This window comes from Schistocerca nitens, chromosome 9 (assembly GCF_023898315.1).
Source record: "Schistocerca nitens isolate TAMUIC-IGC-003100 chromosome 9, iqSchNite1.1, whole genome shotgun sequence".
Classification (NCBI taxonomy): Eukaryota; Metazoa; Arthropoda; class Insecta; order Orthoptera; family Acrididae; genus Schistocerca; species Schistocerca nitens.
The window spans coordinates 355,468,906-355,493,965 of NC_064622.1; the positions used below are offsets into that span (position 1 = coordinate 355,468,906).

Consider the following 25,060-nt stretch of genomic DNA (forward strand, 5'->3'; position numbering starts at 1 on the left):
AGTCTACAAAGGAAATGGCTTACAAATTACTCATGTGAATGGCTCCAGAGAATTGCTGAAGTCTGTGGGACACATACCAGATTGCACTAACAGGGGATATTGAACATACACAGAGAAGGGAAGTTTGAATGGTCACAGGGTTGTTTAAGCCATGGGAGAGTGTCGCAGAAATACTGAAGGAACTGAACTGGAAGATTCTCGAAGACAGACGTAAACTGTCTAGAGAAAGTCTATTAACAAAGTTTCAAGAACTGGCTTTAAATGATTACTCAAGGAATATACTATAGCCCCCTATGTATCACTCACATAGTGATCACGAGAATAAGATAAGGATAATTACTGTACACACAGAGGCATTCAGACAATTATTCTCCCTGCGCTCCAAACGTGAATGGAACAGGGAAAACCCCTAATAACTAGTACAATGAGACGTACCGTCTGCCATGCACCTCACAGTGGTTTGCAGAGTATAGATGTTGGCTAATTAATTAAACGTAACAAAAATAACGCTGAGAGCAATGCGTTTTTCCTTGGGAACGTAAGCCTTTTCATCCCAGATGTGTGACAAGCTCCACATTTTTCTGAGCCATCAAAGATCAACAACTGTGTCATTCTTCGTGGTGATGTGTATGCTGATGCTCAGTCCTTGTTGAATACCTTCAGATCCACTTGTGACAGCATCAGTATCCTCTTCTTACCCGGATATGTTTTGACAACAATAAAGACAAAGTGAAGACATCTTCCTATTCTTCACCCTTTGGCAAGCTGAATTATATTGGTATATACTGGTAGCGTTTTCCCATAAAATTGGTAAACACAACAGATACACATGACAATACGTTTGGTCGTAAATAATACGACCCTTCACTATGTACAACAGTCTGCCAAGGCTGGAGTAACTTTTCGATTCTGGAGCTGTAGAAATAATGGCTTTGTGTCGCATTTTCATCCGGTAAAAGAAGTTTCTTGAAGGTTTTTCGAGAGAGGGCGCAAGATCAGGTGAATAATGTGGGTAAGGAATGACTTCCCAACCCTGCTCCTGCACAGTGATTTTTGTCAGTCTAGCAGAATGCGGGCAGGCTTATTGCTGAGTAGCATTACCTCACACAAAGTCTGCCTGGTCGTTGTTCTTGAATTGCATCTGCAAGACGTCTCAGTTGTTTATAATGAATGTCAGCAGTGATGGCTGCACCTTGGGGATGCAATTCGTTGTACATCACAGAGTTGCTCTTCTACCAGATTCATAACGTTATCGTTTGTGGATGCACGTAGGTCTTTGTAAGGGGAGTTGCTGCGTTGTTAGATACAGCTATTCCTTTCTTTTCCTTATTTTAGTGCAAAGACACCATTTCTCGTCACCAGTAACGATGCAGGATAGGAATGGTCGGTTTTGTTCAGGAGCAAATTAATAACGAGAAGGCAGAGATTAACATATGGGCACCCATTGATTTTTGCGATTTTGGCACAGAGCATGCAGTACCCATACACCCGATTTTTGGACCTTCTCCATTGTATGCAAATGTCACAGGTGGGAAGAATGATCACGTTTGCCAGTTGTCAAATTCAGCGACGTGGATCATTGTGAATTAATGCGCTTACACGATATTCTTCAACCCTCAAGGTCTTCGCAAACATGAAAGGAAGGGAGAAAGATTGGGTTTAACGTCACGTCGACGTCGAGGTCATTAGAGGCAGAGCACAAACTCAGATTGTGTCAATGATGGGGAAGGAATCAACCGTGCCCTTTCAAAGGAACCATCACAACATTTAGGGATTTAGGGAAATGACGGAAAACTTAAAACGGGATGGCACACAGTGGGTTTGAACCATCAACTTCCTGCATGCGAGTCCGGTATGCTACCCACTGCTCCACCTCGCTCGTTTCCTGCAAATGAAGAATCACTAATGCGAAAACAATCCTCCTTAAAACGAGAAAAGCATTTTCTTGCAATGCCCTGTCCAACGGCGTTATCCCCATACATGGCACAAATATTCTTGGCTGCCTCCACTGCTGTCACGCCTCTACTGAACTGAAACTAAAGAATACGTCGGAAATGTCCTTTGCTCCATTCACTATCTCCAAATGACAAAATGGCAATACGTAAACTCAAATGGTAATAGTGAACTACAAATAAAAAATGACAATCGGTAAATAAACCCATAGCAACCAGAATACCAACATGCAGAACAAAAACGCTACCAACGTAGCATAATGAACTTTTCACTAACTGCGAACTGCTTCAAGCTCTTGACTCGCCACATGACATGGCTCTGGACAGTGATTAGATTCATAATCAGATGATCAAACATCTGAATGTTATTCAAAGGCTCCACCTAGTCATGGTCTTCAACCATATTTGACTATAAGGTGCATTGGAAGGCCAAGTGAACCAGAGGATTTATCTCAGTTTATGGGAAATAGTCGTGAAGAGTATCTTGTTCCGACACATTGTTGAATTTTCAGTTTAACAGATCACAGTGCACCTCGCAATAAATTCATAGCTGCGACATTCACTACATGCAGGAGGTATGGTCACACAGCAGACGATTCCACACAATGTCACTGGATGATGACTAGACGTAAGAATTAATTAAAAACTGTTTTTATGCATCCGCAGTTACTGAGTTTCGTGTTTTGAGAGCTATACTAGTTTCTTTGTGTAAGAACGGGAAAAGAAATTTGCACAAACATGACGCAGACACGGGCAACTAGTACTAACGACATGATAGCTGCTCTCATGGAGCAAGTTCCTGAATTTTTAGAAGACAGTGAGGAGCAGAAAGCATATAATGACATCAACTGCAATCGGGATTTGGTGAAATTAAAACTGTAATAAGCGTTCCTTCTTCAACTGTGGATCTCCCAGCGGCGAATCTCGTAGCCCCCTTCTCCAGGAAAACATCAGAGGACATAACTGTATTTATAAATGATTTATTAGCCACGGTCGAGTTCATTAATGGTCTGATGAAACATGCTTGTGGATGACCAAATTACATCCCATGGGAGAGGCTAACAGGTATGTAATGTATCATGAACTTCTCAGCATCCACATTCAAGGGATTGGCGGAGAGGTTTCGTGAAAGATATAGAAAGAAAAACAGTACTCATTTTTTCAGTGAAAATAAAAGCACTGGCTTAATGCAGAAAGTGAATGAAACAAAACTTACGAGCTGACACAAAATTCAGAGGCTTATCCTCATGGAATGGAAGCAGAGAACAGGGTGCTGAACATTTTCTTTCGAAGAATCCCCCCCCCCCTCCGAGATTTCACAGCAGGTGCAGATGAAAAATCTTGGTGGTTTAGTTGCAGCACTTTGCGTTGCCGTACATATGCAACGCAACAAGAACACAGAATGAGCATAATGGGCAGAGAATATTTATGTCCGCTAGAGGATGTTACCATTGTGGTAAGCAGGGAGATCTGAAGGCACGAAGTCACCATTCACGAAGCTATAATTAACAACTCTTTGAGAATATGACTCCGGAGTGTAGATCCAGGAAAATGGGCAAGTGTAACAGGAAAAAGAAACACTTAAATCGTCAACGGGAATGTTCTGTCCATCGGGAAGGATTGCCAATAAATCGCAGTACTGTGAAAGCATACACAGAGATGAATTGTTGCTTCATAGCTTGAGTAAATAATAGAGAGTATAAATTTCTAGAGGACAGTGGGGCACACGTATGGGTTGTGAGTACGGACCTCATGGACAAGAGGAGACTGAAAACTCTGAGACAGAGATTTAGTGCAATAGGAGATAATAGTATAGATTCAATACAACACAGCTCGAGTTTACGGCAGGAAACACATGTTTTCGGTAGTAAATGAAAGTGTTGACAACTCTGGGATAGGAATTTTCTGCAGTACTTGGATTAGACTTTCTGGTTAGCATCATGCTAAAATCGATCTTTGGCAACAAACACTTGAACTCAACAGGTATTTGTTTCCATTGGGCGCAGTTGTAATTATTTCTGTCACAAGGTACACCCACTGCTAAAGCAGTGCCAGATAAATTGTGTACAAGTATATTGCAGGTTATTTCACCTGACAGGTTACCAGGAAATACAGGGGAGCTAAATTCGGTTTTGGTAGATGTTGATGTACCACAGCAGGTTTTATGTCTGGTAGAAACGCAATGAAACAATGACGTCTAGATGAGAATCATTTCGTTACACGAAGCAGTAGAGCACACGTAAGTAGTACACATCATTCGCTAGCTGTGTTCTGCCCTAATGTGAGGAGAACTACTCCGAGTAAGAGGGTTGGGGTTGATTTGGGGGAGGAGACCAAACAGCAAGGTCATCGGTCTCACTGGATTAGGGAAGGATGGGGAAGGAGGTTGGCTGTGCCCTTTCAAATGAACCATCCCAGCATTTGCCTGAAGCCATTTAGGGATATCACAGAAAACCTAAATCACGATGGCCAGACGCGGGATTGAACTGTCATCCTCCCGACTGCGAGTCCAGTGTGCTAACCACTGCGCCACCTCGCTCTGTCTAACTCAGAGCTGGAGGATCTCATGGTTATGTGAGCTTTTGACAAGTTCCAATACAACTTATGTGGGAGAAACACGAAGGTGCTTACCGATGACCAGCATTAGAGTTTTTAATGTCAACAACACTGAATCATGGGAGACAGGCTCTCTGGGCCTTATTTCTACAAGAATTTCGGTTTGCGATTTATATTCCCGGCGTAAAGAGCATTATTGCAAGCATGCTTTTATGTGCTCTGGTCAGTACGGGGTGCATTCAAGTTCTAAGGCCTCCGATTTTTTTTCTAATTAACTACTCACCCGAAATCGATGAAATTGGCGTTACTTCTCGACGTAATCGCCCTGCAGACGTACACATTTTTCACAACGCTGACGCCATGATTCCACTGCAGCGGCGAAGGCTTCTTTAGGAGTCTGTTTTGACCACTGGAAAATCGCTGAGGCAATAGCAGCACGGCTGGTGAATGTGCGGCCACGGAGTGTGTCTTTCATTGTTGGAAAAAGCCAAAAGTCACTAGGAGCCAGGTCAGGTGAGTAGGGAGCATAAGGAATCACTTCAAAGTTGTTATCACGAAGAAACTGTTGCGTAACGTTAGCTCGATTTGCGGGTGCGTTGGCTTGGTGAAACAGCACATGCGCAGCCCTTCCCCGACGTCTTTGTTGCAGTGCAGGAAGGAATTTGTTCTTCAAGACATTTTCGTAGGATGCACCTGTTACCATAGTGCCATTTGGAACGCAATGGGTAAGGATTACGCCTTCGCTGTCCCAGAACATGGACACCATAATTTTTTCAGCACTGGCGGTTACCTGAAATTTTTTTGGTGGTGGTGAATCTGTGTGCTTCCATTGAGCTGACTGGCGCTTTGTTTCTGGATTGAAGAATGACATCCACGTCTCATCCATTGTCACAACCGACGAAAAGAAAGTCCCATTCATGCTGTCGTTGCGCGTCTACATTGCTTGGCAACATGCCACACGGGCAGCCATGTGGTCGTCCGTTAGCATTCGTGGAACCCTCCTGGATGACACTTTTCGCATTTTCAGGTCGTCATGCAGGATTGTGTGCACAGAACCCACAGAAATGCCAACTCTGGAGGCGATCTGTCCAACAGTCATTCGGCGATCCCCCAAAACAATTCTCTCCACTTTCTCGATCATGTCGTCAGACCGGGTTGTGTGAGCCCGAGGTTGTTTAAGTTTGTTGTCACATGATGTTCTGCCTTCATTAAACTGTCGCACCCACGAACGCACTTTCGACACATCCATAACTCCATCACCACATGTCTCCTTCAACTGTCGTTGAATTTCAATTGGTTTCACACCACGCAAATTCAGAAAATGAGTGATTGCACGCTGTTCAAGCAAGGAAAACGTCGCCATTTTAAGTATTTAAAACAGTTCTCATTCTCGCCGCTGGTGGTAAAATTCCATCTGCCGTACGGTGCTGCCATCTCTGGGACGTATTGACAATGAACGTGGCCTCATTTTAAAACAATGCGCATGTTTCTATCTCTTTCCAGTCCGGAGGAAAAAAATCAGAGGCCTTAGAACTTGAATGCACCTCGTATGATACAAGGCGATGAAGAAAGCCTATGAGAAAATAATGTTAGTATATTATATCTCAAGAATGTAGCTTTCGAGAACTTCGTTACAGTGACACAGCAGAACATTGACAGTGAGCAGGGAAAGTTAAGTGGTACTGCGCGAGATCAAGGAAAGGTGGTGGGATAAGAATCAGCCAGCGATCTGACAATTTTATTTGATTATGAACAATATCATCTTCCGCTGATGAAACTTCGAGGATTCAAGGCGGTTCCTGATAATACCAAAAGGGCTCGTGAAGAATCTAGAACAATCTTGTGTGTCATACCCACCACAGCTATGGCTACTTTCGAAGCAGGAAGTGTTACCATAAATTACGGGAAACATGCTGTTTTAATGACACATTGCGCAGAATATATCATGTCATTAGTGTTTTCAAGTCTCATCATGTGCCACAGCCATCTACCAAATTATACCAACAAAATTATATGAGATTGCTACAGTCGATATATTCAGTCCAGTGAGATAGGGTTTTGCCAATATATTTGTGGTGATGGAGATGATGTCCAAATTTGTATGTTCCTCTCCATTGACAAAGACCACAGAGCATGCAGTTTCCAGTAGCATTCGTGATTGGATTTTGACATACGGCCAGGACCACATGCCCCTCCATATCCGCATCTAGTTACACCTGTGGGCTGGGGATGACACTGCAGCCAGTTGGTACCGTTGGGCTTCCAAGGCCTAATTGGCGGAGTTTAGTTTCATACTGTATCTGCTTAGTAATGTTTTTTGATGTATCATGTGTTGCACCATTTTTCTTTTAATTGTTCATTAATGATGGTTTTGTTCATGTAGCAAACGTAATTTTTACTGGGTTATAGGGGCCTAAATTAATCGTCCACGTACAAAAAGACCACTGCCAAATAAAGAATTTGGATACCAGAGATTAATTCTGACATTAATTAGTTTTGGAGCATTGGATATGTTTGATATACATAACAAATTTGTTATTTTTTTCTGTTGATTCAGTGGATATGCTGTTGTACATTAGTAGAAAAGTGCTTGAAAATGCCCTCCCTTGGCAGGGCCACTCCCTGCTCATTTTTGTCCTAGGAGGCAGGGTGCTATGAAGCATCTCTATATAAGTCGCTTCATTGACTTTCAGGGTTGATACACTTTTACATTTCTGAACAGTATCCCTTATGTGTCAGTGCTCCTACAAATTCAAACTGAGAGAAAGATGATCAACTGAGTCATATATTTGGCAGCCATAGTGATATTTCAATTCTAAATTACCATATCTAAATTGTATTTCATATCTAATAATTTTCCATATTAGCTAGATACATATTAAGAGTTTAATTTGATACAGAAAAGCATTCATCACATATTTGCATTATCACCCTATCTTTTCCTTGTTCCTTCCCTCTGGTTGTCTGCCTGGGAGCGTGTTTGTGTCTGCTGGAGTTTCTACGAGTTGATTCACGAAAATATGAAAATATTTTAATATGTTATTCTACAAGTAAAACTAAAGAAAAATTCATATAAACATATGTGCACAAATGTTTAGTTATGGAGTTACGTCTAATAAAAGATTTTACCTAAAATTGAGCAACTTCACTAATGTGAAACCATCACAAAATGGTATGAGGTTTAAGTAAAGAACGATTTCGATTTATTTTGTTGTCATTGATCTGGTGAATGTAATAAAACATGTCCCAGACGTGTATCTGCAGTATTTCCATAATATTAAGAGAAGCAAAGACGTAATTTCGTAAAATTTTTAATTTATTAACTACTTGGCCCAATTCGACAATTTCACAGTCTTCAGCAGAAGTTGTAGGGAACTTAATTTTGGAAAAATGATAGTAATGACATTAACTGAAACTGTATGAATGTGTCAGATAATATGCTCTTATTAACACCATAATACACATGAATTCATGTTCAATGTCTCTGAACTTGGGATGAGTTACAACTCTTCTGAGTCAGAGAGTCAGAGGGACACTGGCAAGCGATGATCCATCGCTTTGTTAAGTTGGCACAGATAGAATATGTATATTGTCTGTGTACTGGCTTCCAGCCCATGGTAAGGCTCTGAGTGAATAGTGAGCAGCCTGACTGTGCTCGGGGTCATCAAAGAGGTAACATCTAGTTTTAATCCTTAGTGTTGTAACTTTGTGAATGTGGAACTTTCAGCTCAACTGAGCCTTCACTCATTTATTAGTTGGTTACAGCTATTATAGAATAATCCTTGACACCTTGCGTAGGCAGGAACTGAGAATGATTTCGTGATTTTTGGAATTTTTAGCAGTGTTTTCTTTGTGCTCTGTAATTTGTGATTGTGGGGTATGAAGCCCTGTGCTCTGAGATGAGTGTGACTAGATTCCTAAATAAATGATGTAACCTATTACAAACAGTGTATACGTTTTTAACATTTAGTAGTCATATTTTACTAAAAAGAGTGCCACCGTGTTTCTGTGGAGATTTGAGTGAGTTTTCTTGGTGCATGGGTGGTAGCCACTGCCATGTGTTTTGCTCGGGAGATTAGGCTTTTTCATTTTTTACTAGCAATTTAACCAGTTTCATTTCCTAGGTAAATTCTAGAGTTTTATTGTTTGATTTCAAGATCCTTATTGTCTTCAATTTTAGTTATATTTTATCGATTTTTCTTTGTAGTGGGTAGCGACATGTTATTTATGATTTTGGTGGTTGCTACTTTTTGGAAGAATTACTAACAAGACGTAGTTCCCATTCATAGTCTCTCTCTAATGCAATTTGAATCTTGTTTTCCTCATTAAATTATTGAACGATGTCCTTCTTCATGATGAATTATTAGTCTGTACATTTGCATGTGTAATCCATCTTATCCAAGGAACTTCCAATTTCAAATGATCATGTTAGTCATGTATGCAAATGAGAGTGATGTACCAACAATGTTTAGTACCAACACTCCACGATAGGTTAAAGTTTTTCTGTTAAATATGAGTTTGTTCATATGCTTTCTTATTAAAGATTTAATCACGAAATTATAAAGTATAGAAAAAGCCATTCCTTATATTCAATAACTCACCTACTATTTATACAGTTCCACATCAAGTCTCTTCCAGGACAGCTTAGATGTCAACCGTGTGATTTTTTGGTATATTTAAGAGCTTTTCCCAGGTTGATTCCCCAACAGAATTAATCAAGAATTATCAAGTGGATCAAAATATCACTAATTTTTACTGAATTGAGGCCTATCCACTAATTGTTCTTTTTTTTTGTAAATATTCAGGGTACTTAATTGATAAGTCAGTTCAGGTGGTGACCTGAGATATCTTCTGTAGTAATATCCCTATTTCAATTCATGTAACAATTTACCAGGCTTATGTAACAAAATAATTTTCCATCAGCCACATTAACTGCATAATTAAAGATGTATGATACAGTGGGAGTGGCGACACTGTGGCGATTATAAATATAAGCGAAGGAAATGGTTTTATGCATGTTATGAATGAAAGAAAATAAGCAAAAAAAAAAGACATATAGTATACACAGCACACAATATTTTGAGTACAAAACATATACTGTCATGCAAGTAGAAAAGCAGGGCATAAAGTCTATGTGAGAACCTTGAGTCCAGTTTTAAGATATGAGTGTTACAAATACTTAACAATGATAGAGCTTATACATGAACACAACGGAAGAAATGACCAGAGTGTTCCATTATCTATTTGATGACACAGCCACTGAAAGCGCCGGTAGTCGGCGATAGTGGGCAAAACAGGATTTTGTTTCTGATGTATTGCCTAGGTTGTAAAGCAGTTTAAGATGCCTTCTGTACTTCTTAATGTGCTGGCTTGTCTCTGCTAAAGGTCATTGCTGGCTTTAATCTGTGTCTAGAAAACTTAGACGTGCGTCTGTTTGGGCTGATGTCAAAGGTATTCTTACTTCTGTTTAAAACTTTCTGAGAGCATGAATAGGGGGACTGCAATGGTGGCCGCACTGAGTCGTCCTTTAACATGAAAAACATGTAGCTTTTGAGATCTGTGTGTATGAACGCCCGTGGAGAGGCATGTGAGTGAGGAGGAGGTATATGAACGTGAGAGAATGCTTTTTAATCTTGTGTAACAGTTCTGGCAATGCCAGAATTTCAGGTACATCAGTTTCTAACATTCTACGTGGTGTCTGTTTGTTCTAAGTCGTGTCTCCCTACCACTTTCACGCAATGACACTCTGAGCATGTTTTTTAGGGAATAGACTAGTTTGAACCTGGGACCTGTTGTTGGTAAGGAGACGCCAGACCGCACATGACATGTAGAGTTCAGAAGAGTTCAGTGAGACTAGCGATGATATAATCAAATACTTAATGATTTCAGCATCAGCTCCACTGTACTCCCTGTAAAAGAATCTTAATACTAACTAAATTTAGTGGAAGGGGTTTAAGGCTTTCATATTTTTAGTTAGCTCGTAAAATAACGTCGAAATAGCAGTTAAGTTTACCGTTGGAATTTTTATTCTGCTCCCAAAACATTGTTTATAAATTGTACTATTGATAAAAGGAAATATTTTAATACAGGATGATAAAAACCAACTGCATTCATCAAAAATGTGTATGAATATTCCCTTAATGGGTTTCCAAGTGCTATAATGGATCGGAGGATGACCTATGCGATATCACATCTATAATTTTGGTTTAAATTAAGTTTCATAAAAGAGAAAACTATCAAAAATGGTCTACAGTGACCCTCAATTATCTTTAATTACTTACTTAACTTGTCAGAAATTACAGTGGCTGATGTGGATTCTCAATAATTATATAACAGAAAAATCATCGCATTTCAGATTTTAACTTCAATTAGCAAATGTGAATAGCACGAAGTTTAATTGACAATCGACACTAGTATTACGTAAAAAGGGGGTTAACAGATTAGACTTCTGCAGTTCTGAGTGAAGCCTTATGCGCTCTTATGCGGCATTGCGTGCGTTCATTACCTTGTCGGTGGTTAGGCAGCGTTAGGGGCGGCAGGCAGCTCAGCTCCACACACCTCGCCGTCTCGGTAGCAACTCTCTCGAACTTATACTTACTACTGTTTACCGAAGCTGATTTAAGAAAACGGAATCTGGCTGTGTTTTCAACTGACCAATCAGCATCTCAATGTTAACCTTAAGCTCCGCCTACAGAAATTCTGTCTACCCAATGAGAAACGCTATACTTTTTGTGGTGGGGCAATGTTTTTAATGTTTACTACGCAACAGAGGCGCGTATAGTCTCACGCTGAAACTTGCAGCTGGTGTGGCTTTTTAGTGTTATCGTAAGATCTATACTGTTCTTTTGGAGGGCTCTATCTTTTAACATGGGCTGGGGGATGGACCTCCCGGCGTTCGGCCGGCGATGTGGGTGTCCCATTATACCGCTCTTATCATAGGGCCTTCTAGCCTACACGGCTCTGCTCTCGGCTTCTGTTCTCGCTTCTCCCCTCAGAACTGCGTCTGTTTCACGGTGGAAAGGTATGACATGCATTTAGACGTTGTTCTGTTAGTTTGTGGTATTCCATTTGCTCACTCGTTGATCATATTACTTTCGTTAATTTAATGTCAGGATTTATTCGGAACTATGTGACATATTGCCGGATTTGCTATCATGTCAGGGTTTTCATGGAAGGTGTTGGATTTGCCTGACACCTTACAAGTCGGCGCCATGAATTACGCAGGTAAAATCGATTGCTGCCCTTATAAGAATAGCACATTTCTGCCAATGTTGGCTGAAGCGAAATGTACCTCTAGCAATACCCATGGAAGGGCCTCCTGCCATTCTCCTCTGTGGCTCACGAGTGTCGCTTTTAAAGTGCCATCACTCTACCAAGCCAAGACTTTGATGTTGGTAGATTGTGGTTCGAATTGGTTTGACACTGCACATGTTGCAAAGGATGACAGAGTGTGTAGTTTCGAATTGTCTGCCCTACTCTGCTGTTACGGCTACAGGGCAGCCAAAACGAGAAATGCACTACTCTGTGAAGGCTTTCGTCGTCGATTCTGCCGTAATACTTGCTAGTGATGTTGTCTCCACCCATCGTGACACCTGTCAATTGCCGTAAGAATGTAATGGAAGCCACCAGATTCTGGTAGCGGTTCCATGAGGTCCAAATGACCTGTTGCAGCCTATTAGTCAGGATATCTAACTTGCTCAATGATGCGCTCACGTGTCTCTCCACCTTACTGCTCTGACAATCTATACAGGCTTAAGCTCACTCTCGGCAGTCAGGCTTCACACTGGGCTATACAAAGCGTTCAGAAGTCCATATACCAGGCTGTGCAAGGTCATGCAAATGTTTGAATGTAGTCAGTCTTCGCAGCTTGTGAATAAAAGGTCGCGTGCGGCCCTGGGATGTGTCACGCCACTATTTACAATTCATAGCAGGTATTTGGAAACAAACTTAACACTAATTATATCATCTGATAACAATTGTCATAGTTCATCATCATTGTCCTTCCGCGATTTGCACCATTTCAGTGGGGTTTTATACTTGTTTAATCCTTGACAGGAAGTCCACAACTAAATCTTCAACCTCCTTAATATATTTCAAAGTTGTTAAAAGCTGTCCAGTAAAATCTAGATATCTGAAATGGTGGGGAGGACAGTCTGCTTGGGTTTATAATTACCTCCACCAGTGGGTGGTAACCCATACAGTGAATTCCCGCCTCTCTATGTTTGGTTTGAGATACTGAATTGATTCACACACAGCTAACAACTCTCGATCAAAGGTCGACCATTTTTGCTGGGAAGCTTACTACTTAATGGAAAAAAATCTAAGGGGTGACATTGTCCCTGTATGATCTGGGTAGAAGCTGACCTCGGGAAAGATCAGTGTGGATTCCGTAGAAATATTGGAACACGTGAGGTAATGCTGACCCTATGACTTGCCTTAGAAAATAGATTAAGGAAAGACAAACCTACGTTTCTAGCATTTGTAGAATTAGAGAAATCTTTGGAAATGTTGACTGGAATACTCTCTTTCAAATTCTGAGGGTGGTAGGGCCAAATAACAGAGAGCGAAAGGCTATTTACAATTTGTACAGAAACCAGGTGGCAGTTATAAGAGTCGAGGGGTATGAAAGGGAAGCAGTGGTTGGGAAAGGAGTGAGACAGGGTTGTAGCCTGTCCCCGATGTTATTCAATCTGTATATTGAGCAAGCAGTAAAGGAAACAAAAGAAAAATTCGGAGTAGGTATTAAAATCCATGAAGAAGAAATAAAAACTTTGAGGTTCGCCGATGACATTGTAATTGTGTCAGAGACAGCAAAGGACTTGGAAGAGCAGTTGAATGGAATGGACAGTGTCTTGAAAGAAGGATATAAGATGAACATCAACAAAAGCAAAACGAGGATAATGAAATGTAGTCGAATTAAATCGGGTGATGCTGAGGGAAGTAGATTAGGAAATGAGATACTTAAAGTTGTAAAGGAGTTTTGCTATTTGGGGAGCAAAATAACTGATGATGGTCGAAGTAGAGAGGATATAAAATGTAGACTGGCAATGGCAAGGAAAGCGTTTCTGAAGAAGAGAAATTTGTTAACATCGAGTATAGATTTAAGCATCAGGAAGTCGTTTCTGAAAGTATTTGTATGGAGTGTAGCCATGTATGGAAGTGAAACATGGACGATAAATAGTTCAGACAAGAAGAGAATAGAAGCTTTCGAAATGTGGTGCTACAGAAGAGTGCTGAAGATTAAATGGGTAGATCACATAACTAATGAGGAGGTATTGAATAGAATTGGAGAAAAGAGAAATTTGTGGCACAACTTGACTAGAAAAAAGGACTGGTTGGTAGGGGATATTCTGAGGCATCAAGGGATCACCAATTTAGTATTGGAGGACAGCGTGGAGGGTAAAAATCGTAGAGGGAGACCAAGAGATGAATACACTAACCAGATCAGAAGGATGTAGGTTGCAGTAGGTACTGGGAGATGAAGAAGCTTGCACAGGATAGAGTAGCATGGAGAGCTGCATCAAACCAGTCTCAGGACTGAAGACCAGAACAACAACAACAATCTGACGCAGATCTTCACCTACCACCTTGTCACTTGTATCAGTTTTGAGTGTCTTTGAAGCGTCCACTAAGTGTAACAGCACCTTCAAGGCTGCATTTAATGTCTGTAAATGCCTGTTACATTTCCTCCGTCCATTTAAAACCCTCTTTTTTTCTGTGACCTTACCAGCCAATGTATCTGTTAGCAGCACCTGTACCTGCGTAGCTGGGGGTAATTGTTTTCTGTAAAAATTTGTTATACACAGGAAATTCGTGGGACGTGATATTTTATGGATAATTTCTATCCTCTCTGTAGTTGGTCTGATTCCCTAACGAAGTGGACTAAAAATGTTGCCTGCTGCTTATGTAAATTAAATTTTCTTTATTGACTAGAATACCATGTTAGTCTAGAGTAAAAGTACATGTTCTTCTGCCAATTTGCACAAAAACAGAATGTCATCTACGTAACAGAAACAGGATGGCATGCCTCTGAACATCGAATCAATGAAATGCTGCCATATTTGGGCAGTATTTGTAAGTCCATATGTCATTCAAACAAATTCAAACTACCTGAATAGCGTAATGATTTCTGTCTTATCTATGTTGGGTAGGAACATAGGAATCTAGTGACATGTTTTTGTACTATCTATTAGACTACTTTTTTTTTGCACCTGCTAGGGCGAGGGAGAAATCAAGCAGATTCGGTATCGGGTACCTATCTGGTACCGTGCAGGAAATGAGTGCAAAGTAATTCGCGCAAAGCCTGAGCGATTCATCCTTCTTTGAGATTAAATGGATTGTGGAAGACCATGCACTAGAGGAAGGGCTCATAATTCTTAAATTTAACAGATCTTCCACAATTTTCTTAGCCTTTCAAAGTCTGTCCACCGCCAGTCAGTGCACTCTTGCGAAAACTGGGTGCCCGTCCACTGTCTGACTGTGACACTTTGTGTTGTGTAAAACTGTGCTCCAGCCCCTTTTAGTTTGTCCTAGCCTTGAATGTTCTGTGGGTGCATCACTTCTGCCACCTCCGTTTCTAGTAGCTTCTGTCTTGGTCTTTGATGTGACAGAGAATCCCACTGGCCCTGCTGAAATGTCTGCTGCTGTGGTAGTAGAGTATGTTGCCATTTGTGGCTATGTGATTGCGGTGCCAGCAGCAACGGCTGTGACGCTGCTACATGATATGGAGCTCACCCCCACCAGGAAAAATTGCGATGTGTTCGTAGGAGTCATTGGAACTGTTGCCTCTCACACTGCTGAGATGATGATTGATGTTTCTGTTGCGGTTGATGGAAAAGTTGTTGCTGGATACCTCACCCTTCATTTTGTGTTTGTTGGTGGGTAAGTTGCTGATGATTGGTGTGATGATCCTGATGTCAGGCTCCAGCTCTCGGCTGTGATACAAATGCGTCTACAGAGTGACAAGTTAGGTGTTTATCCTTTCCTGTGTTTTCCACGTAGTATATTTATTAAATTTCGTGCACATTTCTCTATTTAAGAGGGTTAATCTCGCGTGTTTGTAAGTGTAAATTCATTCCGTCTTCAGCGCAGTTGTTGCTCACCAAACAGCTAGTTAGCTCTTTAATGCATCAGCATCCATTGGTGACATGTCAGGAACGTATCAAATCGCGTATCTAGGACTGTCTGTTTTTATAGTTCACTTCTTCAGTTAATGTTGCTAGGATAGATAAGATGTTTGCCTGTTGTGTGCAGTTGCAGGAGGAGCTGTCCGCAGTTTGCGCACAGCTGAATGTGCTGTTGGTTATGATGAGTTACCTTCAGATTGATGGTTAAGGGTGTAGCGGTTGTGGAGAATCTGGCGCATTGCATGGGACACCTCAGGTGTCACTTGTTTTGCCCCCAGATTTTGCTTCTAAGGCGCCGTTTAGTGCGCCTGATGTGATCGATCTTCCCTCGCAGCAGGATAAGTGGCGGGTGGTAACGTGTTCGCATTGCTCGAGGTGGAGGACCAATGTGGGGACTGGCTGCCTGGCCTCGCACATTCATCCTGCGATGGGACAAAAAAATTGAGCACTATGTGACTTAACTTCTGAGGTCATCAGTCGCCTAGAACTTGGAACTAATTAAACCTAACTAACCTAAGGACATCACACACATCCATGCCTGAGGCAGGATTCGAACCTGTGACCGTAGCGGTCGCTCGGTTCCAGACTGTAGCGCCGAGAACCGCTCGGCCACTCTGGCCGGCGTGAGGGGACAGGTGGCCGCTTCTTCAACAGGGTCCGAGAAGGCATACAGATAGAGGGATTTACTGGTTATTGGGAGCTCCAATGTTAGGCCCATTACGGAGGCCCTCATCCCAAATAGCATTCAGGGCTAGTAAGAAAGTCAATGTGCACTCCATATGCCTGTCAGAGGGTCTCATCTGAGATGTGGAGGCGGCCTTGCCTGTGGCTATTCAGTGTTCAGGGTGCAGTCGTCTGCAAACTGTGGCTCACATCAGCGCTAATGACACCTGTTGCATGAGTTCTGAGGTGATCCTCAGTTTGTACAGGCGGCTGGCAGAGGTAGTGAAGACTGCTGGCCTCGTGCGTGGGGCCCAAGCACAGCTTGCAGTTTGCAGCATCGTTTCCAGAGTTGATTGGGGTCCTTTGGTTTGGAGACGAGTGGAGGGCCTCAACGAAAGGCTTCGTCGACTCGGTAATGGTCTTGGCTGCAGATTTCTAGACCTGCGTTATCGTGCATGGATTTGTAGGACTCCCCTTGATAGGTCAGGAATGAACTACACAAAGGAAGCAGCTACTCAGGTAGCAGAGTACTTGCGGAGTGCATATGAGAATTCTTTTGGGCTAGACAGTTGTCTGAGTTGCTCTGATGGACACTCGCCAGTCGATACACAGCAAGGGAAGTTAAACGGCATTCAGAATAAAGACATTTCGACTATCACAATTTTATCAGTAAGCTGTCGAGGTATTCGTAATAAAGTTCCCGAATTTACTGTCCTCCAGGAAAGTTCTAGTGCTCATTTTATTCTTGGGACCGAGAACTGGCTGAAACCCGATGTGGAAAGCTCTGAGATATTTAGCGAGTCATGAAACGTATATCGGAAACACAGATTAGAGGCGTTCGTGAAAAGATCTGTGCCGAAGCAGACAACAACTACGACAGTCACACCTTAGCGAAAGATTTGGCAGAGAACCCGAGAAAATTTTGATCGTATATGAAATCGCTAAGCGGGTCTAAGGGTTCCATTCAGTCCCTTGTTGACCAGTGTAGTGTGGCAGTTGAAGACAGCTAAACGAAAGCCGAAATTTTAAATTTCACTTTCAAGAAATTGTTCACTCAGGAAAACCATACAAACATACTGTCATTTGACGATCGGACAGAATCTCGTATGGACGACATAGAAATAAGCGTACCTGGCATAGAGAAACAATCTAAATATATGAAAACACATATATCACTGGGTCCGGATGAAATCCCAGTTCAATTATACAGAGAGTACTCTATGGCATTGGCCCCTTACCTAGCTTGCATTTATCGTGAATCTCTCACCAACACGAAGTCCCAAGTGACTGAAAAAAAAAAACCGCAGGTGACTCTAGTATATAAGAAAGTTACGGAAAGGACCCACAAAATTATAGACCAATATCCCTAAATTCTGTTTGCTGAAGAATCCTTTAACATATACTCATTTCGAACATAATAAACCTTCTGGAGACTGAGAAACTTATGTCCACGAGCCAGCATGGTTTCAGAAAGCATCGCTCGTGCGAAACTCAGCTTGCCCTTTTCTCACTTGATTTACTGAGAACCATGGACGAAGGGCAACAAGCAGATTCCATGTTTCTGGATTTTCAGAAAGCATTTGACATGGTGCCCCATTGGAGGCTGTTAACGGAGGTACGATCATATGGAATAAGATTACAGATATGTGAGTCGCTCAAAGACTTCTGAAATAATAGAACCCAGTATGTTGTCCTCAATGGCGAGTGTTCATCATAGGCAAGGGTATCGTCAGGAGTGTCCCAGAGAAGTGTGATAGGACCGTCTCATGTCTGCTGAATTGCATAGATAATGTCTGCTAAATAAAGTTTGCTGTCTGAATGAAATCTTTTCGGTTTTCAAGCTGTGCCAATTCGAAGTAAATTCTCTAGCCTTCGATGGCTATTCCACCATCGTTGTCAGGCGTAAAAATCGCTGACTGCTGTGGGCGGCGCGGTTTTCCTTTGCAGCGTCTGTCCCCAATCAGAGTGGGCCGAAACGAAGCATGCGAGGAAGGTGAGTTCGACAGCTCTTAGCAGCTCCGACCCACTGCGGGACCGAGTGATGTCAGGTAGCACAACGTGGCAGCATCATGTTTGAAACTGCCGCTCCCGCATCTCTACGAGCGTCATGCGTCAGTTTCTGCTTCCTTTCAAAATCCAAAAGTCGCTGTCGATAGAATCCCTCTGATTGGCGACTAATACTGTTTCCAAAGTCTATGGCATTTTCAGAATCCAGATCTTCCTTAAACTGCCATCGGGCAAGAAGGCAGTTCCCACAGATAGCTGAAAGTGCCGCGATAATTGTGATGGTGTCTTATTGTCCAGTGTAAAGTGTCTGAGGCGTCTGTAGTTCCGGCGACTTTGATAAACGGAATAATAAGCATTTTTTAGCACATCAAACTTTTTTGATAATGAAAGTACTACTACTGTTAAACCATTTAACACTGTCACCAACTAATAATTGTCTTTCGTGACAATGTAGTTCTGCAGACTTAATTCTACAATGTGAAGCCACGTTTGCGGTTCTGCAAACTGATACGGTAATAATTTGAATATACAGAGTGATTATAATTAAAGTTAAACTTTCAAAACCTGTAGAAATAACGCCACTGATCAGAATGAAGTCAAAGCGATTATATCCCTGCTAATTCGTCCTTTTTTCTGCTATTTCTGCGTATTTATTTTCTCGTTTTTGCGACCTAAAGCACAATTTTTCTTACTCGTGGTACTTTGAAGTGTTTATTAAACGCATTTTACGTACTTGCTCCCAGTTTATTAAATAAATAGTAGACTGAGTAAGAAGGGGTGGAAAAAGGCTATCGGAGAATAAATGTACTGTAATGCAAATACAGTTGGTCATGTAACAGTCAACCCATATAACACCATTAAGGGAAGTGGAAAGTGAGACAAATGAAAGAGTTTGGGTACATGTTTACTAACATTTTACGTTCCTTAATCAAATGGTGAAGAAAATAAATTGAAGGCAAAATACACCAAAGAAGATGAATGTGTACTTTGATTAGCTACACTATTGTGTTTTTTTATTTGATTTGTGCAGAAAATTATTTAAGCTGAATGCAGAAATTGGTAGTAGGCGCTGTGTAAAATTAAAAATAGTTGGTATAGCATCTACCTTCAGCCACACAAGCCCAAATTTTTCTCTTTCTGAACATTCCTCTTCAAAGTGTTTTGAACACACTTTGGAATATTTTGTGGGGCAAAATTACTCCTCTTTATTTTCTGGAGCCACATTTTTAATCGTTGTTCATCCTTCGGGAAACTAAAATATAAATCACATAATCATTCTCCATGTCCTAGACACACTTAACATGGTCTCTTACTGTAACTTTATAGTAAACAAAAAGGTTTAGACACACATATTATACGAAGACAATTACAGACTCCCACTTTATTGAATTTATCTGTCTCCCATCTTTCAAATCTATATACACAATAGACAAATCACTGATAAATGCATGGAGGATAGTATTTGCTGAAACAACTAACCATTCCCTTTCCTGTTCCACTAACAAATTTACGAGAGGAAGCGATTGTTTGTAAGCTTTTGTACGAGCCGTAATATCTATTATATAGTCATAAAATCGTAGAAAAATAGGTCTACAGAATCAAGCCTTAATTATAATGCGTCTTGAACTTTTTAAACATAGTAGCCATGATAAGTCACTATGCCTCCTTTCATATATTTTTATATGCATCCGTAGCAACAAGAGTAATTCACCATCGCTAGTACACTATCAACAAACGGTGAAAACACAAGAAAAACTCTTGATATTATAAACTTCAAACTCTGAGGAAAGCACACACGCACAGCGAAGTCCCGAAAACACATGACAATCCTGGTTTAATGTTGACAACAGGCGCAGAACGCAATGCTCATTCCAGAGGTATTTACTCTATGGAAATATGGCATGCTGACATGACACAAGCTCAACGCTGCTTCTCGCCCGCTATCTGTTGTAGGAAAGAAATTTCAGTGGTAAGCGATTATCACTGTTGTGCATTAACCTCAACGTTTTTTTTTATTTCTGCAGGAAATTCTATTACGGTCTGTATTTGCAACTTGTGTTCCAAAAAACAAAAGCAAACAAAATGTCAGGAATAAACAGACAGATCAAAATGATCTACATAGTGGCTGCTTCAGCAAAGGCAGTTTTATCACATTGATTTACTTCACGAGTTGTGGGGCACAGGATGGAGTTAGAGGCATATAATTATCTTCTAACGCTCATAACTCCTTTTTTATTTATTTATTTATTCGAGTCATCAGTCTTCTGACTGGTTTGATGCGGTCTGTCACGAATTCCTCTCCTGTGCCAACCTTTTCATATCAGAGCAGCACTTGCATTCCGCATCGTCAACTATTTGCTGGATGCATTCCAGTCTCTGTTTTCCTCTACGGTTTTTATTCTCTAATGTTCCCTCTAGTACAACGGAAGTTATTCTGTGATTTCTGAACAGATGTGCTGCCATCATGTCCCTTCTTCTTGTCAATGTTTTTCATATATTTTTTTTCCTGCCGATTCTCCAGGGAACCTCTTCATTCCTTACCTTGTCTGTCCTTGCGAGGTCGGCATGTATACCTGAACTATTATTATTGGTGATGGTTTGCTGTCGATTCTGATGAGAACAGCCCTGTCACTGAGCTATTCAAAGTAACTTACGCTCTGCCCTACTTTCATATTCATAATTAATCCTAATTCCATTATACTATTTTCTACTGCTGTTGATATTATCCTCCACTCATCTGACTAGAAATCCTTGTATTCTTTCCATTTCACTTCACTACCCCCCACTATATCTAGATTAAGACTTAGCATTTCCCCAACTTCAGGTATAATACGGAAAAAAAAACTCGTATGATGAGAGAAATATTTCCACATGAGCAGCTGATGATTACGTCAAGGTCACTGGCAATTGGAGTTACAAGGATCTAGAATTTGCAACTGTAATTTCCAAACGAGCAGTAAGTGAAATCATACCTATTAGAAGTGAGCGGTTTATGCTGTCCTGAAGGATGATTTCATGAAGGCAGGTAAACTACTGGACATCAATTCTGACAAGCTACAGATCCTATTTTTACGGTTTTAGACGTGTTTGAAATGGAGTATATTCTCAGAACTAACATACACGGGCAATGAACTATAGTTCAATTTTCTTATAAGTCGATATTTTCAGTCCTCTGCCTGAAGCCTACCAGCAACTTTTGCACCAGAGTATAAAATTTCATTCTGAACTCTGGACGGCGGACGCAATACATAGTATGTCTTGAAAGTTTTACTTGTAGTATTGTGGTTGTGAAAAAATAATGCTCGTTAGCAGCATCAATTCACGGATTAGTAAACAGTATTCAATTGTAATTTAACGCTGCAGAAAAATCTAAATTTTTAAATAAATTCACAATTCTTGTAATAAATTATTCTAAAATAATGTAGCACAATTATTGTGTAAAAATGTCTCGGTGTCATTTGAAAATCGGGATGTACTAATTTGTCTTCCCATTCTCGGTATATACACCCTCCCGTGTAAGCAATGGGTTGAGTGTATTGTATCTGTGAGTAATGTTGACAGCTACACCTTGTATTTGTTGACATCTGGAGTACTACAGACAGTTTGACCACTGGTGGTAGGTAGGTGAGAGCTCTACGTAACTTGTGTGAGAATGTCGAACCTCAGCAGAATCCGTTTGGGAAATTTTGGTGGTTCTACAGAGAGCATTGATCGACATAATAATCTCTATTATTATTGACAGATGAGTTCGACTGAGTCATAGGTGTGACTCATTCAGTGTGAACGATAACCGATAAAAGCGACAGGTAAACGGGTGTGGCACAACAGCGTAATGAGGTTTGTCGTTTAAAAAATGTCGGAAACTTCAGAAAAGACGCCAGAGTGGTTGGTGTTGCTGGAAAACAAGAAGAAGAGGGTAAGTAGAAGTACTTTTCAGAAACTATTTTCATTTTACCTGTTCTCTGCGGATGGTTCGTTACGAAAAAAATTGTAAATTAATGTAAACATGTCTTCCAGCACAATCGGTTGGCTCATGAAATCGGCGCCGGTGCTCCATGTCTTAGCTGCGGAGATGCTTGTCCAGGGCTTGATTTACATTTCTGGAGGTACGTTTTCTTATTTTCTATTCTCCCTTTTATTTATTTTTTACTTGTTTGGATTTCATCAGTTTCACGCTAATCATATGGAAGATGATAAAGCTCTAAATATACTGCTCAACTGCCAACTCTTTGCCAAAATAAGCTAGTTATTTAACGGAAAATATAGACATATTTCTTTTACCGGTCGTAACGACATGTTCGAAGATATTAGATGTTTACCAGTAACTATTGCTTAACTTAACGGGTCACAAGATGTCCTACAAAAGTTTGACCAGCGAAAGATTTCTCAATTTATTATACTGTAAGGGGAAATAGAAATGTTCTTTGGGTATTAGTTTCAGTCCTTACACAATGGACACATTCCAGCATGAAATTAAACTTTATTTTTCGTATTGTTTTAGTATTTCCTTTTATAGAATTTGTTTTATGTTCACATATTATGAACCTTCTGGAGACCAAAAATCTCCCCCCTAGAAAAATGGATTCCAACATAATGACTGTGTGAAACGCAGCTTACTCTGTTCATCCAGGAGACCAAGACAGCAGCAGATACCTGTGAGTAGGTTGCTGTCACGTTCCTTTACTTCTGGAAGGCATTCAATACAGATCCGCACTACAGCCTAATGAACAAAATAAGACTGTATGGAATATGATACCCACCATGTGATTGGACTCAAGTGTTTCTAGCAAATAGAACAGCATATCATTCTGAACAGAGAGAGGTCTTCAGATATAAAAGTAATTTTAGATGTTGCCCAAGGGAGTGTTGTAGGACAATTAATTATTCCAATAGAGATAAATTACCTATTGGGCAATGTCAGAAGTTCCACATCTTTTTGTTGTTGATGCTGTTGCGTACAGAGATGCCGGAGTGCAGGAAGATCTGCAGAGGATCATCCTCTGTGCAGAGATTGCCGACTGACCCTCAAAATAAAAGAAACAGGAAATTGCGCGTAAATAGTCAGGAAGATCTGTTGTTGTGTTATTACATGATTGCAGAACAAACATTGGAAGCAGTTACATCTGTAGAATATGTAGGAATACACCATTGAGCAATTTAAAGCAGAGTGACCGCATAAAACTAATCACGGGTAAAGTGGATGACAGACAGTTTTATTGGAAGAATTGTCAGGAAATCAGTCCACCCACCAAAGATGTAGCTTACAAAATCCTTGTTGAATCAATATTTAAATACAAGTTGTCAGTATGAGATTTATACCAGATAGAATTGATAGAGGAAACAGAGAAGATTTAGCAACCAGCAGCACATTTTGTTACAGCTTCATTTAATAAACACGAAAGTGTCATGGAGATGCTCATGCAACTCCAGTGGCAGATGCTGTGAGAGAAGCATTCTGCATCACTGTATGCTTTACTGATATACACAGTCTGGTCACATTAATGTGACCATCACCCGTGTTCAGTGTTAGTGCACACTAATCAAAAACAGGTGGCGGCAGTAGCAGTGGAGGGTATATAAAGCGTGTTGGGGGGATGCAGAAAATAATGTATTTGTTGTCATAATGTGGAAACGGAGTGATTTATCTGACATCCAAAAGGGCATGAGCATTGGCCTTTTGGCCAAGGGTGGAAGCATTTGCAAAATGGTTAAGTTTGTGAACTGTTTGCTTGCCTTCATGGTTAAGGTATACTGCGTATGGCAAAATGGCGCTATCCAAAACTGATGCCGAGGCAATTGTGGTGCACCATATGCTGTAGGTGATGGGTAAACAATGTCTGCCAAGATGTGTACGGGCAAATGGATGTGTAACTTTTGAGCAACTGACTGTACAGATTAATAAAAGGGCTACCGCCAGTGTCTCCTCAATGGCCATTCAGCGAATGTTGCTGTGTATCGGCCACCACAGCAGACGCTTGGTTCATGCATCCATGCTGACTGCTGTTCATTGGCAATGAAGGCTGGAATTTTCATGCCAATACCATAACTGATATTCACTGAGTGGCAACAGGTGCTCCATCGGACGGACGGCTGTGTAAGGATGTGCAACAATCGTCAGAAGGTTACAGGCCGGAGGAGTGAGCTTTATGGTCTGGTGAATGTTTTTGTGGCACTCCCTGTTTGATCCTGTCATTCAGCAAGACACAATGGATGGACACAAGTATGTACCTATCCTTGAGGACCATATCCACCCCTTCATGCTGTTTGTTTTTTTCTCGGCACGATGGCATCTATCAGCAGGACAATGTAAAGTGTCACACAGTTTGCAGTGTATGCGAGCGGTTCGAAGAGCGCCAGCATGAATTTACCTTACTCCACTGGCCAACAAACACCCCAGATTTAAACCTAATAGAGATTCTGTGGGACCTTCTCTATTGGATTGTTTGCACTATTCCTAGAAAAGCTAACCAATTTATTGCTTCTTCTTACTTCTATCTCATGAAAAGATCATTTTGGACCATCCATGATTGGAATAGGAAAAGTGGGCAGTGATAGTTTTACATAAAGTATCCTCCACTAGATACCATATGATGGCTTACAGAGAATAAATGTAGATGTAGAATGCTTGTCTTTCCTGATTCCTTTCATATGCCATTTGTGATGTCCATGCATCCATATTTCCTTCAGAGTGAATTGTTTTGTGTTTTATTCATCCCATGACATAAGTTTGCAATCCATTCAGTTTGCATACGGGAG

At 40.9% G+C, this 25,060-nt stretch overlaps 1 protein-coding gene across 5 annotated transcripts in view; it reads left to right on the plus strand.

Annotated features, from left to right (window-relative positions):
* The first annotated feature begins 21,799 nt into the window (after positions 1-21,799).
* Positions 21,800-25,060, plus strand: part of LOC126202951 (testin) — a 104,534-nt gene continuing 101,273 nt past the window's right edge. For 2 of the 5 annotated variants that reach the window (XM_049937065.1, XM_049937064.1), the window contains exons 1-2: positions 21,883-22,220; positions 22,322-22,410. In XM_049937065.1, coding sequence (XP_049793022.1) covers positions 22,158-22,220; positions 22,322-22,410 — 152 coding nt within the window. In that variant the 5' untranslated portion in view covers positions 21,883-22,157. Of the gene's footprint in view, positions 22,221-22,321; positions 22,411-25,060 lie in introns of all 5 variants that reach the window. The other 3 variants (XM_049937061.1, XM_049937062.1, XM_049937066.1) reach the window with 3 other exon arrangements.